This window comes from Sceloporus occidentalis, unplaced genomic scaffold (genome assembly GCF_023333645.1).
Source record: "Sceloporus occidentalis isolate IW3139 unplaced genomic scaffold, rSceOcc1.0.p SCAF_1, whole genome shotgun sequence".
Classification (NCBI taxonomy): Eukaryota; Metazoa; Chordata; class Lepidosauria; order Squamata; family Phrynosomatidae; genus Sceloporus; species Sceloporus occidentalis.
The window spans coordinates 19,403,200-19,416,157 of NW_028316981.1; the positions used below are offsets into that span (position 1 = coordinate 19,403,200).

Sequence of the window (12,958 nt, forward strand, 5' to 3'; positions counted from 1 at the left end):
CATCCCACTCATCTCTTCAGCATTTTAAAGGGATACAAGCGAACACCACAACCCATTTCTGAGAAAAAGCAGATGTTTGGGGAACAGTGCACCAGGTGGCACCCTTACATACTTTCAGAAAATGGGAAAATCATTGCCCTCAGATAAGGACAAACAAGGACTGGGATGTACATAAGATTTGCACATGCTGTTGTATATCTGTAAGAGCCGGCATGGTGGAGTGCTTTGAGCATTGGACTAGAACTCTGAAGATCAGGGTTTGAATCCGCACCCAACCATAGAAACCCACTGGGTGACTTGAGCAAGTCAGACTCTCTCAGCCTCAAAAGAAGTCAAAGGCAACCCTTTTTTGAACAAAACTTTCCAAGAAAACCCCATGATAGGATCACCTTAGGCCGGTCACCATAAGTGGGAAACAATGTGAAGACAGACAACTGCAGTGGCATCTTTGGGTGTAGATTCTTTGGGCATGGATTCAGTTTGGGTGTAGATTCAAATACTGAACATCTCACCATAGTGGGGGAAACTGAGCAGGAGAGCTGAGTAAGTTCTCAGCTTTACTGCCCAGCCATTGCTAACTGTTCACACAGAATATCAAGCTTCTCTATTTTTCTTCCTCTTTCTTAGGGGGCATTCATCTTTAAATTAGAGTTGGGATACACAGTCCTTCAAACCGATGTCACTTTTTCAAAGAAAGAACAGTAATTCATGCCCACACTATATGACTCTTATCATCAGAGCATGGGAAAGTTATTTTTTAAGACTATGTCTTTTGGACTGGGACCTACTCACCTGGGGAGCTGTAGTCCAAAGGAATAATTGTTCAAAGCTCAATTGAAGCTTGTTGGATAACAGACCACTCTTGTCCATCAGCAAAAATAGCAATACTCCCAGCAAAATCATAAACAAGATTCATATAAAAAATTCATTTGCCCATATATTTAAGGATGCTGGTTTAAATGGAGGTTAGCTAGTTTGACCATCATGGATTTGCATAGAACTCCCTGTACCTAGGGCCAATTTCCCCCGACACCTGATTTTGAGAGGTGAGGCTTGCATAGTATGAAGCAAATACAGTTAGAAATCTTGCCTTATAGCCAAAATTTTGATTGGAGCCAAACACTTTATTCTCCTTTTAAAGATATTTCTTACTTAAAGCTGCAGTGCTTCATCTCATGAAAGTTGCACTGCATGCTTGTGGTCCATCTCCAAACTACAGATCTTCTTGACTAAATCTTCTTCATCTCTGCTTTGCCTTGTAACATCAGGGAAGTAGTGGGTGGAGGAGAAATCATTTTTATGTGTTCTGTCCCCTTCTCCAGCCTGAAGTTCCACCCAGTGGTTTGGGGGTTCCCCTCTATCCACCAGGAAAGAAGGAATTTCACCAGCAAGCAGTCACTGTCCTGAAGGAACAGAACCACCTGCTGATCAAGGTAAGAAAAGACAGAAGCTGATACATAGAATCGTAGAATCATAGAGTTGAAAGAGACCACAAGGGCCATCCAGTTCAACCCCCTGCCATGCAGGAACGCTAATGTTTAGGAGGAATCTCTTTTCCTGTTGCTTGCATCCATTGCTCTGGGTCCTGTTCTCTGGAGCAGCAAACAAACAAATATCATCAATATGACAATATTCATATGTTTAAACAGGGCTGTCATATCACGTCTTAACACATAAACACACATACACACACCTTCACACACACAGAGAGAGAGAGAGAGGCTGATGGTGGTGACGATGATGACGACAACATTTGTTTGCATCTTTCCCTTTTTCCTCCAAAAACTGGGACACGAAGGCTTACAATTTAAAAGAACAATACAATCAAAAACATACCAAAAATGAAGATTAAAATGACACTTAACTATTGAAAGTATTAGAACAATTTATACCTCAAGTTAAAAGAATGAAATGCAATTAAAAAGATGAAAAGATCTTTAGAAATAGTTCAATTAAAACAATATATCACCACCTAGCTTATTCTTTAAAAACTTTCTGCCTTAAAAGCCTGTGTGAGGCTGCATCCACACTGCAGAAGTAATCCAGTTTGAGATTGCTTTAATTGCCCTGGCTCCATGCTATGGAATTATAGTTTGTTGTGGCCCCTGACTGGAGCAGAGTTCTGCTTGGGGGCCACAACAAATTACAGTTTCCCAGAATTCCATAGCATGGAGCCAGGGCAGTTAAAGTGGTTTCAAACCAGATTATTTCTGCTGTATGTTTTGGACCTATGTTATCCCGTCCATGGAAGGCTAACAAGGAGGGGGCCATTCTGATACCCCTGGAAAGGGAGTTCCAGGGCCTAGGCTAGCCACTGAGAAGGCCCTCTCAGCATCCCCACCAACTGTGCTTGCGATAATCGTAGAGAAGGCCTCTCCTGATGATCTCACAGTCCAGGCTGTCTCATACAGACTTCTTCAAGCATCACTTCCAAGATCTGTCCCCATGGTAGTGGGTTGCTGGGCTTGTCCTGCAGCTATCTCAGTCATGGGGCAGAATGACACAAACCACTCAGAGACCAGATTCTGAACAATATTTCAGGGGTCAACATTTTCCAGTTGACCCCTGAAACCCCATTCACATATGCCTGTCTAACACTTAATAAATACATTTCAATCCGTTATAAAACAGTGGCTGAGCTCTTGCATTGAGCAGATGCATTCCAACTGCATATGGAAGGCCATATGATTCCCAACTGTCCTTTAGACAAACTGCCTTCTTTGACCCTCTCTGGCTCTCATAAGAGGTTTCAGGGGGGAGGGGGAACCAAGCAAACTGAAATAGATCTCGCAAGTCTATCCCCAAATTAAATAATTTGACTGTGCAGTGTCAGAGAAGGCTTTCTCTAGGAGTTTATGGCCCCCCTTCCATAGTGCAGTGGCATCATAAGGGAGGTGCGAGGGATGCGGACTGCACTGGGTGGCACTCAAGAGGGACACCTGGAGGGACTGGCATGGGTCCACACAACAAAAGTATCAACAACTCTTGCTATCAGGACAAGGAAATGTCCTCCACAGGGTCTGGGGGCACTGGGAGAATAATGGTGGTGTTGTCATAACACTTGGTGTCTGCCTGGTTAACAGGAAGTGTCAGAAAAAAGCGACCGCATTGCCCAGCTGGAGCAAGAGAAAGCAGCACTTTGCAAACAACTGAAGGAGAGCCGAGGCTACCGACTACCCAGCCATAAGGAGTCCACCTTTATCTGAACCACCGGGTCACTTCTGGTAGAGCACGAACATGGTGTTGTCACCTTTTGTGTCCACATTGCCTGTGATATCACTTCTTTCCCTGAGCCCAAGATGAAGGACCGATCTTTCTGGCAAACTTTTCTGGCCTGGGAGGTTTCTCCTCAAGTCATTGCATCTGCCTCATCATGTGGCTCTTGCAGCAATTGTTCCTCCGTAGAGTAGCCCAGTTCTTCAACGGAATGTATTATGCCACCTATAAGGAAAGCATGACTATGGACTTGATGAGTGCATCTACCCACTGTATTTGCATTGCTGCACATTTTGCCTGGGAGATCTCTTGAGATAAGAGAGCATTGCAAACATGGAAACCTGGAAACAAAGGGCCATTGAAGTCGAAGGCAACAAAGGAGAATGAGGATAGGAATTATGTTTTTCCTGACCTCCCCAACTAGGACTAACATGCTTCAAATGTTTTTACTTCAGGTGCAAGTGTGCAAACATTCCCCCCTTAATTGAGGAGTCTGTGTAGCATAATGGCAGTGATGCAGGATTCCAGAACACACCCTTGTGGCATCTTCTTCATAGTGTTTCTGTGTTGGTATCTGTGTGCATTCTCTGTGTTGTCTCCTATATGCCAAAGTGATGTCATTTTCTGTCTTCACATCAAACCATCCACCCACCCACCCACCCACACATACACACCCACACACCCACTGCAAAATTTCATACCAAGCCCCTTCAAGGTCTTCTTTCAAAGGCTGGGTATGCAAATCCTCTTCAGGGCTGCTACACTCTGTGATCTTGCCTCTGATAGTTGAATTCAGAGAGATACTCCTGCTAGTCTGTAATCAGTGTGGAAATGTCAGTACACAAAGGAATCTTGTAGCACTTTGAGACTAACTGTGCAAAAGAAATTGTAGCATAAGTTTTCATAGACTTGGTCTACTTCCTCAGATGTATCTGAAGAAGTATCTGAGGCAGTAGACCAAGCCTACGAAACCTTCTGCTAAATTCCTTTCTACAATTAGTCTCAAAGGTGCTACAAGATCCCTTTGCCTTAGGTAATTGTTTTTGTTGATGCATGCTTTTGACTTATGACAACTGTAAGGTGAACCTATCATAGGGATTCCATGTCCCGCCTGTAGGCGGGACAATCCCTGTTTGGGCGGTGCCGTCCCAGTCCCGGTCCGGTTTGGTGCCAAAACCAGGATGGCACTGCCCGCGGCCACCTCCGCCCCCACACGTGCCGCGGGATCTCCAAGGCCTCGCTGCGGCCTGGGAAGGCTCTCCGCAGTCGGAGCTCCGGCCGCAGAGATGCTCCCTCCCAGGCCCCAGCGAGGCCTTGGAGGCGGCTCTGCAATCAGAGCTCCGGCCGCAGGATCCTCCAAGGCCTCGCCGAGGCCTGGGAGGGCTCTCCGTGGTCGGAGCTCTGGCCACTGAGAGGCTCCCTCCCAGGCCCCAGCGAGGCCTTGGAGGCGGCTCCGCAATCGTGGGGTCCTCCAAGGCCTCCGCGAGGCCGGGGAGGAGGAGGAGGCCGCTTGCCACCGCGGTGATGGCCGCGATGACAGGCAGTCCCCGCGCCCCTTCCTGGCCTGAGAGGAGGCCGAGGCTTCCTCCCAAGCCGGGGAGGAGGAGGAGGGCAAGGTTTTAAAATGTAGGACCTTTTTTTTAAAATTTCCTAGCCAGGAAATTTTTTTAAAAAGTCCTACATTTTTAAACCTTGTCCTACATTTGTCCCAATTTGGAGGTCCTCAGGTATGGCAACCCTAACCTATCACAGGGTTTTCTTGGCAAGATTTGTTCAGAGGATGTTTGCCTTCCTCTGAGGTTGAGGGAGAAAGGAAGGGGATTTGTCCAAGGATAGCTAAGCAGGGATCCAAACCTTTGTCTTCCAGAGTCCAAAGGGACAATTAACACTGTTACAGTGCTGTTATTTCACTTGAATTGCTATGGCTGCCTACTGTGGGATCCTGAGATTTGCAGCTTAGGGAGGGGCATTTAGACTTCTAAGCCAGAGAGCTCTGAGAGCTCACTAAACTGCAAACCCCAGAATGCCACAGGAGGCACCCACAGCAGTAAAACGGGAATGATTGTGCTATAACAGTGCAGGGCAGTATTTTATAAGCACTATTCTACTACTGTTACTACGTATCAGAAAATCATGTGTCACTCATCTGCACATCAAGTCAAAGAGCTAGGTACTTGTTCTCTGGTTGGGGAAGCCTAATCCAAGAGGGTATCCCACAGCTGAGCAAAAATGTGAAACTCGGCCCTCATATCCAAGAGTTGGCTTATACAAACTCTGCAATCCCTTTTAAAGAAAAAAAAATCTAGGCCATTATGTTTCTGCTCCAAATAATCATTAGATGAATGTTGCAGGCACACACACAAACACCCTTACAGTATTATGTCTCCTCTGATTTGATTTGATGCCAATCTGCTGTTTTCCCTCTTTTTGATCTTCTCTTTGAAGAGGTGACTTCCTTATTAATGAGGCAGTTCTTGTCATGTTATTCTGAGGATCCTCAGCTGACAGAAAAGCAACAGCCATGAAGCTGAGAAAACGGAATGGCATGGCTGGTTCCAATTGAAGACCAAAAACAACAAGAGTGGCATCACCATGCACCTTTGAGATTAGTTAGCTACTTATGTGACCAGGGCTACCTGTACTACTTATGTGACCAGGGCTACCTGTAATAATTTTCTGCCCGAGGCAAGGGACAAGACAGTGCCTGTGTCCATTTTATGTACAGAAAGTGACTGGCCTGACAGGGTGTCAGCGGTATAGGGTCCTCTGGTACACTTGAGGGAAACAGAGCCATTTAGAGGATGGAAGACAGAGATGGGGAGGGCCAGAGGGATCTAGAGTAACATTTGGGGCTTGCCACTACTGCTCCACTCAGCATCTCTTGCCTGAGCCAGATGCCTCACTATGGCCCTGTCTGCACTGGCCAGGATACTCCAGAGTATCCTGGCCCCATAGCTGCCCTAATCCTCATTACAGGTGACTGTTTGCATATGTGTGTTCTGCTGAGCCAACCAGTGCATCCCCTGCCACCATGGATCAGTTTGCTCTGAGGTCAGAGGAATAGGCCCAGCGATGATCAAATGGGTGCTTTGTTCTGACTTTAGAGCAAGGAATTGGTGGCAGTGGCAGTGGCACAAGGTGGCTCACCAGGACACATTTTAAAGAGCCGCCCAGGGTTTTTACTACAGTTTAAGAGGGGTATACCCCAGTTCTGGTGCTGAAGAGGCCATGTGTTGTCCAGTCTTTGTTGTGTGCCTTCAAGTTGTTTCTGACTTATGGAAATCCTAAGGAAACCCCACTATCATGGGGTTTTCTTGGCAAGATTTCTTCAGAGGGGGTTTGTCATTACTTCTCTCTGAGGCTGAGTGCATATGACTTGCCCAAGGTCACCCAATGGGCTTCCATGGCTGAGTTGGGGTTTGGACCCTGGTCTCCAGAGTCCAATGCTCAAACCACTACACCATGTTGTTTGCAATGCTGTTGTCCAACCTCCCTGCTGAGAGGTTGTGGGGGAAGTAATTTTATTTGGCCCGTGCCATACAGATAGGCCCTATGCCTCAAAGTAGGGCCCAGCCTGCTTAGGGGGACATGAGAGAAAAAAGGCTCTTTCAATCTGTGTCCCCATGGGGCTCCTTGCCTGAGTTTATATCCACACTTGCACATACTAAGGCCCATTCACACTACGAAAATAACCTGGTGTGAAACCAGGTTATTTTTGTGGCATTCACACTTGCTCTTTTTCTAATAGTCGCAACGACCTACATCTTTGATAGAGTGAGTACACTACCAAGTTGATTTGGATTGTGCTATATCATTCCCAAAAATGGGGGCACCTCCATTTTAAATCTCTCCAATGGCAAGCATGAATGGCAACAGGGTTAAAATGCCATGGAGAGATTCAGAGACACAAAATATTGTGGGAACACTGATCTGGTATTGCATCACCACAGAGATCTGGATCTCTTCAGGACAAAAGTGTGAATACCCCCTAATAATCCTTAGGACATTTAAACTTTTCCACATGGTTTTAATCTTGTATTGGATTGTTTTGTTACATAAACCTGGTAGTTAGAGATTGAGACCATGCTCTTGCCTTAGTGACCCCACTCCCTGTAGCACCGTCCTCCATCCCTTCACTCAGGACAACCTGCTAGGTCCAGCCCACCTTCCAGGTGGCGTTCTTTTAAAACCACAAGTTGGTGACTTGAATACCTTTTCTCACCCATGCTGAAATCATTCACCATTTCATAAGCCTCTGTCTCCCTCTGTTGGGTCGAAAGGTACAACACACAACTCACTGTGTTAAAAAAAGCCATCAAATTAAATCTGTATTAGCACATTGACCTTTCGTTACTTCAGTTGCACCCATGTCCTCTAACTCTCTTCTTTAATAATTTTGTATTTATTTTGATGTTAATATATAGAAAAGGACTGAAATCATTGTGTGATTAAAGAGCAAACGTATTTGAATGTGCTGAATTATTGACTTGGTTGACCTGGTTTGCAAAGTATGCCCTTCCACAAAAGAAAAGAGAGGAACAAAGAAGGTGGGAGAAAGCCCCCTACCCAATAAAACTACTGTATGATTTGATGATGATGTAATGATAAGGAGCTCAACCATCCTGTTTTGCATTTCACTTGAGTTTATTGACAACACACTAAAAAAAAGGAAAGACATCTTTTATGAACATAATTATCTTTATAAACAGAAACCTATCAGTCTTGAACATCCAAAAACTAAACATCTGGAAATAAAAAAATAATTTGCATAAAAATAGAAAGAGCCATTTGGATTAGTAGTCAAAAATATACAGATCAAATTTAGTTGAAAGGAATTCTAGGGAAGAGAAGCCAACCCAGCAAAGGCCAAACTGAATGGAACATGGGATATCTATAAACAGGTCTCCTCACACTTTTCTCCTTTACTTCAGAGCAAATGTGAAGGAGTTGCTGAGTAAATGTTGTGCCTCCCAAGAAACCTGCTACTAATAGCACTTCTAGTTGTTGGTGTGTGTTGGTGGGATGTTCCACCTGATTTTGGTGAGAGAGCCCACATGAAGAAAGGTGTCAACATTTTGCCTTTCAAATGTTTCCCTAATCGAATTAAACACAATAACAGGTTGCTTACTTTTGTGGGGTTGCATGTGCCTTCACACACTTCAGTGCAATTCCAATTGTGTGAGGCACAAAGACTATGAACTTGTGATTAGTATAACATAAAGAAAGAGGATGGGATTCATGTGAATCAAGTTGCAAGGATGAGGGGAAAATTTAATTCAGCTCATTTTGGTGAGAATTTACAAACTGGGTGGGGGCAGATTTCTGCATGCAACAGAAGTAAAGATCTGGAATTAACAAAAATTCAAATCTGAGAGATAGTAAGACTGACCATTCTATTAATTTTGGCCCAAGGCTTTGTATGTTAAACTTTTTAAAAGCCTGGGTTTCAAATCCCTATATATCCAGCCATGATTATGATGCTGAATTAGAATTGGTATCTCTCTCTTTATCTCAATAAAGTCATCATCTTTAACAGCTGCATGGGAGGAAAGTAGAACAAGGTCCTCTTCGTGATAAAAATAACTGTTCCACTGAGTTTGGTTAGTATAGATGAAGGAGAATTTCATTTTGATAATTACCTTTATTCATGGGAAAGGATTTAAGGTTTTAAAAAGCTGAATATGGGAGGAAGCAAAATGTACTAATTTCCCCACCCCCAATTTCCATTTCTCAAGTGGCAACTCTGAGGGGGAAAATAAGTAGAAGATTTGACCAAAGCTGAGGTCTCTGCAGTAGTAGATGCACACATAATTTCTTATTTACATCTCTGGTTCCTTGCCCCCAATTACAAGGCAAGGGAATATCTACAGGATTCGTCCAACACCATTTTAACTACAATGCAAAACAAAACAAAACAAATTCTTCCTGCACACCAAGCAACAGCATTGGAAGAAATTTCAGGAGTGAATCAAAGGAGGCTGTGGGGGACAAGGAGAAGCTGAATGAGAGAAGGAGGCCATGATAAGCCTGTGAGGAAGAGGAAGGCCTTTTTCCCCATGAGTGGATGGCCAGACCCATGAGCTGGATTGAACTGGTATCCCCTATAAATTTAAACAAGTGCTTCCAGGAAACACCAGTACCTATTATGGCAAAAATATACAACAGGTCCTTGATCAAAAGTAGACATTTTGACATTATTCACTAAGGGAGAAGACCTAAAAGATGTTTGAAAGCTGGAGATCAATTTGCAACACAAATTACAAGATCCTAGCTATGACACCAACAGAGTAATTAGCTGAGCTGTATATTTTTTTTAACCACTAAACCCCAGTCTTTCTTCAGTAGGAGGATTAGGCAGTGGCAATGAGTCTAGGAATAGTAACAATGAACACGTTACTTTAGCTTGTACCTGGTGTTACACTAGGACACTTGTACTCATAAAAAAAAGGAGGGGAAGGATGTTGCTTTTTTTTTTACATGTATTGAGGCGAAGAATTCATTCCAATCAGCTTTTATTAAGCAGCATAATTTTCACTCTTGATAAAAGAGTTTCCTCAAACACATGATAAAGATAGCCACCTGTGTAGATGTCTTTAAAAAAGAACATTAATGAGAAGAATTATGGTTTAGACCAAGGGTTGTAAGGCAGTTCAGAATTGGATGAAAGGGAATACATGGGGAAATGGCCCTCTGTGAGGAGTGAGATTGGCGCATGGAACAAAAGTTCAAAGGTTTTGATCTTGGTTCACACTGTAGAATTACAGCTTTTTGATACTATTTTAATTGCTGTGTATATATATTTAGGAATCCTGGGGTTTGTAGTTTGATGAGGGATTCTTTAAGAAACTCCCCTGAACTACAGCATTAGGACTCTGGCAGGGAATTATAAGTACCTCAAGAAGCTACAATTCCCAGAATTTAATAGGATGGAGCCATAATAGTGGTTATCAAATTTCTGTAATTGTACAGTGTGAATACACTACAAGTAATGTATCCACCTACAAAATATGGGCCAAGCAGCAACAGAAGACACTTTGGGGCCAAGGACTCTCAGAGATAATCTAGGCCTCCTTCTGAACAGTCGCCTTTCCTATTAAAAAGTGAGTCTACCCTTTCTTTTTTGAAAAGAAAAAGTGTGTAGGCCTATTTTAAACTGTTGCTCACTAAAGAGAAATGTAATTAAGTACTTGACAATCTACATGCATATTTATCTTCTGCCCTATGGCATTCTGGCAAACAATGCAATGGCTGGAAAGGAAAAGAACTTCAGGTGGCAAGGTCAAAAGGCAATGTATATGCAAAAGATATGCAAAAGATATGTAGAAGCAGAATAAGAACTGGAACAGACAAGTTGAGACTCAGAGTTCAAAAGAGGGACAAAGAGTTTTTTAAAAGGTACAGGCACAGATATATAGGAGAAAGGCACTGCAGATGATGTTGGTGAGCTCAGAGTGCTGGAGTAGTAATCCCAAGTCTAATGAAGCCATTCATAGCATAGCATAGAATTCGTAGCAGCAAGGCTGTGTGTTCAGGCCCCACACCAGGCTCTATGGTGCTCCCTACTGAGAACAGTCATACCTTTGTGTTAGTGCATATGTTTTTCATACAGGAGCCCAGTTTCAATCCTGCCATCACCAGTTAAAAGATCTCAAACAGTCAATCTCCAAAAGACAACAGATTCACTTTGGAGATCTACAGCCTGATGGCAGACCCAGTCATCTCCAACAGAAGACAGCTTCATAAACCCACATGAACAGTAGAGATGCTTGGTCTGTATCTAGCTTGACTTAAGAGTAGCTTAGATTGGACAAGGGAATGGGAGGACCTTCAGCTTCCTGTATAGTGACCATCTGTGGATCCCAATCCAACCAATGTCAGCAGACCATAAGTGTCCCACAGGAGTCGATCACCCAGAACAGTCCTTCTGCTTGGCATCCTATAATCAAATCCTTTCTGCAGCTCAGTGAACTGCTACAATATTCCAGGAGAGGGCATCTTCTGCTTTAAGAGCTCTTCTTGTGTAATTTGACAGATGTTATCCTGAAGCCTTAGAATCCTAGCCAGTCAATTGTCAGAAAGACTGTCAGCAATGCCCAACACCACCAGGCTGAAGTAGGAGATGGACCTACCCTTGCCTTCACATCAGGAGGCCTGGGTAGTGCTTTGCCAGGGCGTGTAGAAGGTGGTGCTGCCACCTGGCAGGGATATGTCTCTCCAAGAAGGTTGGTAACTATCAGCTGGGCCTGCTGCGAGCAACAGTCTGAAGTGTAAGTGACCAACTCCGCAGGTCCATCAGCTTGGTGAGGGACAATAGCGCCCCCTTCCATTTGCACTGATCGAATGCCAGCTTCATCCCTGATCCGCAAAATAGCTGTCCAATGCTGGCTGTGGCAAAGAGATTGAGGTGGGCCACAGGAACCGTCTGCAGAAGCAACGCTGCAGAGTGGGGAAGGAAAGATCTGCACCTGCAGGTGGAGAGTAACAGGAAGAATCAATCCAAGGTATGAAGATGGATACTAGTTTAGATGGCTTTAACAAAGCAAAACATCGGGGGGGGGGGGCTCACAGAAGCATGGTCTTTCCATATTAAACAAGCAGCTGGCAACAGCTATTGGAGTTTTGCTCAGACTTTTGTAGTGTCTCTTCCATTACTGCTAGAACCAGAACACTAGATGAGATGGGCCTCTGGTCTGCTTTGGCAATGATATTTCTGTTTGCAGAGGAAGTGCATGGAATGACTGGGGATGAGAATAAAAGGGCAGAAGAACACAGCCCATACACCTCTAATGTGAGCAATTCCAACTCTCCAAACTTGCTAGTTACCACCTGCTTTCCTGGTCCCTTTCCCCTCTATAGGTTCCTTAATCTAAGACTCACCTGAGGTAGAGGCATGACAAGCAGATAAATATGTGCAAAACTAGGATCTCCATCTGGGTGAAGGAGGTTGGCTTGCAGGGTTACAGTGATCACTGAGCCAGGAGCAGTATTATTGGGGACATGGAGGGAAATCTGCCCTGTTGTAGTTTGGTTAAAGCCCAACTGTAGCCTGCAGAGGAGAGAGAATGCTAAATGCAATAGTATTGACAGATGGCCCTGACTAATGTCATTGCCAGGGTTGGGTGGCACATGCAGTGTGACCAGGGACTGTAAGGTGCTTCTGAAGACTATCTAAATCCAAGCTTTCATTTGTCAGAAACATTAGTGATTTTTACCCCTCAAAAGTGCTTTTTCTACATTAGTATTTTCCATACCACATCTTCTATGACCTGATACCCTACAGTTCTTGTGGATTTTACATCCCATTATCTTTCACCATTAGTCATGTTAACTAGCTGATGGAAGCTGCAATCTAAAACATACAGAATCAGGTAAGTCTGGTAACTTCACTGGCAACAGCTCTGGGGATTCAGATGGGTCTTTTTCATTTCTACCTAGAAATGCTGGGGTTGAACCTGGGGCCTTCTGAATTTAAAGCAGGTGCTCTGCCACTGAGCTATGACACTCCAACAAATTCCTAGAAATACAGGAGTGTGTGGCAAGAGTCAAATAGCCAGGTTTTGACTTTGAAATCGTGCTGATTGGAAAGAGTGTCCATATCCCAGGCCTTGTGGTCTTGAGGTACATGTTTTTGCATTGTCTGTTCTTCCTCTGCAAGATAGTGAGGTAAGATCTACAGCTATGCCAAGTCATGAATCTTGATGCCTTGGCATCCAAAACTGTTACTTACACAGGCATCTGAGAC

At 44.1% G+C, this 12,958-nt stretch overlaps 2 protein-coding genes across 3 annotated transcripts in view; one reads left to right on the plus strand and one right to left on the minus strand.

The window, feature by feature from the left end:
- LOC149321043 (suppressor APC domain-containing protein 2-like) overlaps nucleotides 1-4,100 on the plus strand; it is a 40,383-nt gene extending 36,283 nt beyond the window's left edge. Inside the window, exons 5-6 of the mRNA XM_089489678.1 lie at nucleotides 1,323-1,433; nucleotides 3,084-4,100. Coding sequence (XP_089345804.1) covers nucleotides 1,323-1,433; nucleotides 3,084-3,206 — 234 coding nt within the window. The 3' untranslated portion in view covers nucleotides 3,207-4,100. The remainder of the gene's footprint in view (nucleotides 1-1,322; nucleotides 1,434-3,083) is intronic.
- A 3,741-nt stretch (nucleotides 4,101-7,841) lies between these two features.
- The window catches only part of VWA7 (von Willebrand factor A domain containing 7), a 41,153-nt gene continuing 36,036 nt past the window's right edge, over nucleotides 7,842-12,958 (minus strand). For both annotated transcript variants that reach the window (XM_089514960.1, XM_089514978.1), the window contains 2 exons: nucleotides 12,094-12,262; nucleotides 7,842-11,681 (listed from right to left, as the gene is read on the minus strand). In XM_089514960.1, coding sequence (XP_089371086.1) covers nucleotides 11,265-11,681; nucleotides 12,094-12,262 — 586 coding nt within the window. In that variant the 3' untranslated portion in view covers nucleotides 7,842-11,264. The remainder of the gene's footprint in view (nucleotides 11,682-12,093; nucleotides 12,263-12,958) is intronic.